At 27.5% G+C, this 4,803-nt stretch overlaps 1 protein-coding gene across 2 annotated transcripts in view; it reads left to right on the forward strand.

Moving 5' to 3' along the window:
* Positions 1 to 4,489, forward strand: part of LOC136072139 (transmembrane protein 64-like) — an 11,104-nt gene extending 6,615 nt beyond the window's left edge. Inside the window, exons 3-4 of one of the 2 annotated variants that reach the window (XM_065820657.1) lie at positions 3,082 to 3,726; positions 3,801 to 4,489. In XM_065820657.1, the coding sequence (XP_065676729.1) occupies positions 3,100 to 3,726; positions 3,801 to 4,226 (1,053 nt within the window). In that variant the 5' untranslated portion in view covers positions 3,082 to 3,099 and the 3' untranslated portion in view covers positions 4,227 to 4,489. Of the gene's footprint in view, positions 1 to 1,807; positions 3,727 to 3,800 lie in introns of those variants that run through there. The other variant, XM_065820656.1, reaches the window with a different exon arrangement.
* Positions 4,490 to 4,803: the final 314 nt, after the last annotated feature.

The raw sequence follows: 4,803 nt of genomic DNA on the forward strand, positions 1-4,803 counted from the left end.
CTTCTAAAGTTTTAGTCCAGAAGGAATAAAAGCTTCTGAGATGCGCTTTGTACATTAGGGTGTTTCATATTATATCAATTTTTGAAATTAAACTCGCGAATCGATTTATAAATTGACCATTTATATGAAAATAAGTTTGAACAAAAAATAGTATGTTTGTACAATTTTTAGGGTCCCCGCCAGTTCGATTTTGGGCAAAAATGTTGGGTGTTTTAAACGCCTGGCGGGGACCTTAAAATTTATCCTATAAAATTTTTTATTCTTTTAAATAATATATGTTGGATTGGATATTAATTACATAAAAGGAGCATGTTGAAAAAATTAAGATACGCCTCTGAGTTATAAAATACGCCTCCGAGTTATAAAATAGGTTTTTGTAAATATTAATAACTCGGAGGCGTATCTTAATTTTTTCAACATGCTTCTTTTATGTAATTAATATCCAATCCAACATATATTATTTAAAAGAATAAAAAATTTTATAGGATAAATTTTAAGGTCCCCGCCAGGCGTTTAAAACACCCAACATTTTTGCCCAAAATCGAACTGGCGGGGACCCTAAAAATTGTACAAACATACTTTTTTTTTGTTCAAACTTATTTTCATATAAATGATCAATTTATAAATCGATTCGCGAGTTTAATTTCAAAAATTGATAAAATATGAAACACCCTATTGTACATACATATTATGGACATAAACATATATGTTTGCTATTTATTTAGATGCTGGCATGCAATATCCTTTTTTGATGATGATGATGATGATGATGATGGTAATGATGATTATGATGATCATTTTGATCATAATGATGTTTATATATGCATATATATACAAAACATAACATGAATTTTGAATAAAAAATATATTCTTTAGGATGTATAAATGTTTATGCAGCCCTGGTCACAAACCCGGCCCCGGCTATATTTTATCAAACCCATCCCCCATCAAATATCGACTCCTGTCATTTACTAATTTATGTTCCCAGGCACCAATTTATAGGATTCTTTTATTTAATATAATCATGAATGTACTTTAGTTTAAAGTTTGCTCGATATTGAATTTCTAACATCCTAAAAATATCGTAGGTACCCATGAATAATATATGTTGGCAAAAAATGTAATATAGATATAAAGGTTCGTAATAATGTAGTATAATTATATATAAAGTACATTAATAATAATATTTTTTATTATAACATAATTTTTTACAGTTTGCAATTTCAGGTTAAATTTCTAAATCAAGTATTAAAAAATCTTTTTAAAATATTTCGTCTATTAATTTACTTTGGTGACAGAAATTTAAAAATAACAAGATCCTAACAAGAATTTATAAAAATAATGTAAAAACCAAAATTTTAATAGTGCAAATTTTCGTGTCTGTTGAATCTAAACACTGATCATTTAATTACTGAGAACGTCTGCAGGATTATTAAAGGGGCGCTTGGTCCTTCAGTGTTTAGGCCCAGTGAATATAAAAAAAAGCAGTTGCTTTTATTCAGTAATTGCTCAGCTTTACGTGAACAAAAATTTGAGCGATTTTGATTAAATTTTTATTTACATAAAGCTAAGCAATTACTCCAAAAACGCTGAGTAAAAGCAATTGCTTTTTTTTATTCAACCGGCCTTTTAACTTAGTGTTCTTCATTAAAAAGATGTTTAATATGTTTCATTTTAAACATTTAATATTTTACTTGCAAATTCTTAAATTTTATTCTTTGAAATACTAAATATTTTAAACGTAATGTGTTGTATTTTTTTGTAAATTATTAAAGATATATTTATTGAAAGTGTATCTAAGTGTATGACCTTTATTTTACCTAATGATGATGCATATTTCGAGGTTTGGTGACTAAGTTAGCCGCTGTAAAAAATTTTTTGTAAATTATGATTTAAATTTTTTCTCATTTGCAAATACCGTAGAAATGGTTAATTACGGATGAATCCTATAAATTAGGGAAGTTCTAATAAAACGTAACGTGTAATATTTTAATAAAACGTAACGTAATATTTTAATAAAGCGTAAGGTAAGTTTTAATTTAACGTAACGTTTTAATAAAACTTATAATTAAGAATCAATTTTTGGATAAATAAAAATGAGTATAAACCGAATAACACTATGTAAAAAAAGTTATAGAATATTATTGCAATCAATTTCAATTTCAATTTGAAATCTAACATAAAATTAACGAAAAATGACTTTGATTTTCAAAGTTCAAATTATAAAACGTCTTTATGCTAATTTGTGCAAAATTTAATTCTGATTAATAATATGCACAAAAAAAAATTAATAATATTACTCGAAATAAATTGAATTAATTCAAAAATTGCCCAAGAATGAAAATTCAGGAAACAGAAAAACTTGTTTTTTGCGTGTACAAATTTTGTGCGCGCAAAAAACAAGTTTTATGCAAGAGCAAGTGTTGTTTTTTCAATGTTGCTAATATAGCTAGAAAAAAATTGTTTCGGGTATTCAAAATAGAAATAAAAAAATTGTTACGGGTATTCAAAATAGAAATAAAAAGAAAAAAATGTGTTTTTATCTTATATACGTCCGTAATTAAATATGCGCTAAATATATCGGTAATTACGGGCAAAAAAAAAGTTTTTTAAAATTAAAATTAATAATATTAATCAAAATAAAATAAATTTTTTCGGCTTGTCTTATCGTAAAGTTTATTTATTTAAAAAAAGACAAAAAAAAATTTAATATACACTATTTTTATTTAAAAAATGTCCATAATTAACCATTTCTACGATACTTAAAATACTTTTAATTTAGCATTAAATTGTTGATTAATTGATTCAAGTTATTAATTTTTTTTTCGGAAATATTAACAGTTGATGTTATACGACAACAATTACAAAACATTTTTTTTTGCCAAGTTTTATTTGCTGAAATGATTGCTGTTTATTATGAAATACATTCTAAAATTATTTGTTTGACTCATCTTTGTTACAAAGAAACCATTTACATTTTCTAGTTCCTTTGTGTTTTTCATAACCTCTTTTGTTTTAGAAACTTAAAATATCTAGGTAAAAAACAAAAAAAAAAATAATATATTCATCATGTTTTTTAAGTAAAGTTTAACAACAATTATGGATGGTGTCGGCGTTGAGGATAAAGTATCCGATCGTTTATTGCCGCAAGTAAGTATTTTTTCAAACAAAAAGGATCACACATCAATAGATTTCTTGGAAATAAATGACTCTGGCCAAAAGTGTTTTGGCGAACGATCTGATGTTGAACGTGTTTTGGACACGCGCTGCAATTGTTTGCGATCGAAATGTTTACATTTATCTGGAACATTTATACTTTTATGCATAAGTGGTATTGTACTGGTATTTTTTTTTAGAAGGTATATAAACGAACTATTAGAATGGCTTCAACACCTAGATGGCAGGGTTAGCGGCCTTTTGTTTGTTTTAATGTTCACCATAGTTTCTTTTCCAATGACTTGGGGCTATATTCTTCTTAATGTAGCTGCAGGATATTTATACGGATTTTTTATAGGTCTTGCTACAGTTACTGTTTCAGTTTTAATCGGGGTTACAACATCTTTAATCATTTGTAGACTTTTTATTAGAGGTTTTCTAAAATCGAAATTAGAATCGGAACACTTAAAAGCGATAATCAGAGTGGTTGAAAGCAGACGTGGCTTTAAAGTTGTATTTCTGACACGTTTGACTCCAATACCGTTTGGTTTGCAAAATGGTCTTTTTGCTGTAAGTACTTTGTTTTAATAAATTTTGTCAAACTTTGTACGCAGGCCTCTGTTGGTATCCTTTTTTTTTTTTAGATTACTAATATGGACCTTTCCAAGTGTCTGCTTGCTTCTTTTGCTGGATTGTTACCAACTCAAGCACTAAATGCGTATATGGGTTCCTCATTGCGAACAATAGAAGATGTTGTACATCATAATTCTCCAGGAGGATATTTCATGTTTGCTATTCAGGTTGGTATTAGCGGATTTCTAATGTGGTACGTCATCCGTCGTGCTAGGTATGAACTAAATAAAGCCTGCTTAGCGTCAGACTATGAAAAGGCACTTGATGATCTTTCCGTGCCAAATAAAGGCTTGTTGAAAGTTACAAGTAATGTTTTTGAAAGTAAAAAACCGTTTGCAGAAAATTTTGTAAATGGCGATAAAGTAAGTAAAAAAGGTCACAAAAGAGCACAATCGGCTTCTGCAGTTCTTTACGCTCTAGATAATGATACCTTTTAAGAATGAAATCTTTATGAATTTGTATCAATCAATTTAATGGTTTAATCGTGTCGAATCATTTAAAACTCGTTCCTAAATTTGTGAAGGAAAAAAAAATAGCTTTCTAAAAATATATAGTTATGATATATTTAGGTAATTATGTAAATAATTTTTTTTATATTTTGAAATCTTCAGAGTTTATAATCTTTGAAAATTATGTATTTAATTAGAAAATTGATTAATAGTTGAATAACTATTGAATATATATCTGCATGATTTAAAAATATTGTTTTAACGACAAAATAGAACCTATGATATTTATTGAAAAGTGGTTTTTCAAATCAATCCAAGCGAAGGGTACGACCTTAGTTATAAAGTGTAGAATTTGTTGATATATGCAATTTTTATTTGATGATGTATGCAAAGTTTAATGAATTTATTAATTGTTTTTAAGCAAATAGTTTTGCAATATCTAAAATGATAATACAAAGTTAGTTATTTACTTCTGAAGGGCTGCCCACGTGGATGAAAAACATTGATGGAAAAAGCATGATCTTAAAAAACGAACCGCAAGCGGGGAGATTGTAGGGTCATGTGC

This window comes from Hydra vulgaris, chromosome 15 (genome assembly GCF_038396675.1).
Source record: "Hydra vulgaris chromosome 15, alternate assembly HydraT2T_AEP".
In the NCBI taxonomy this organism is placed as follows: domain Eukaryota; kingdom Metazoa; phylum Cnidaria; class Hydrozoa; order Anthoathecata; family Hydridae; genus Hydra; species Hydra vulgaris.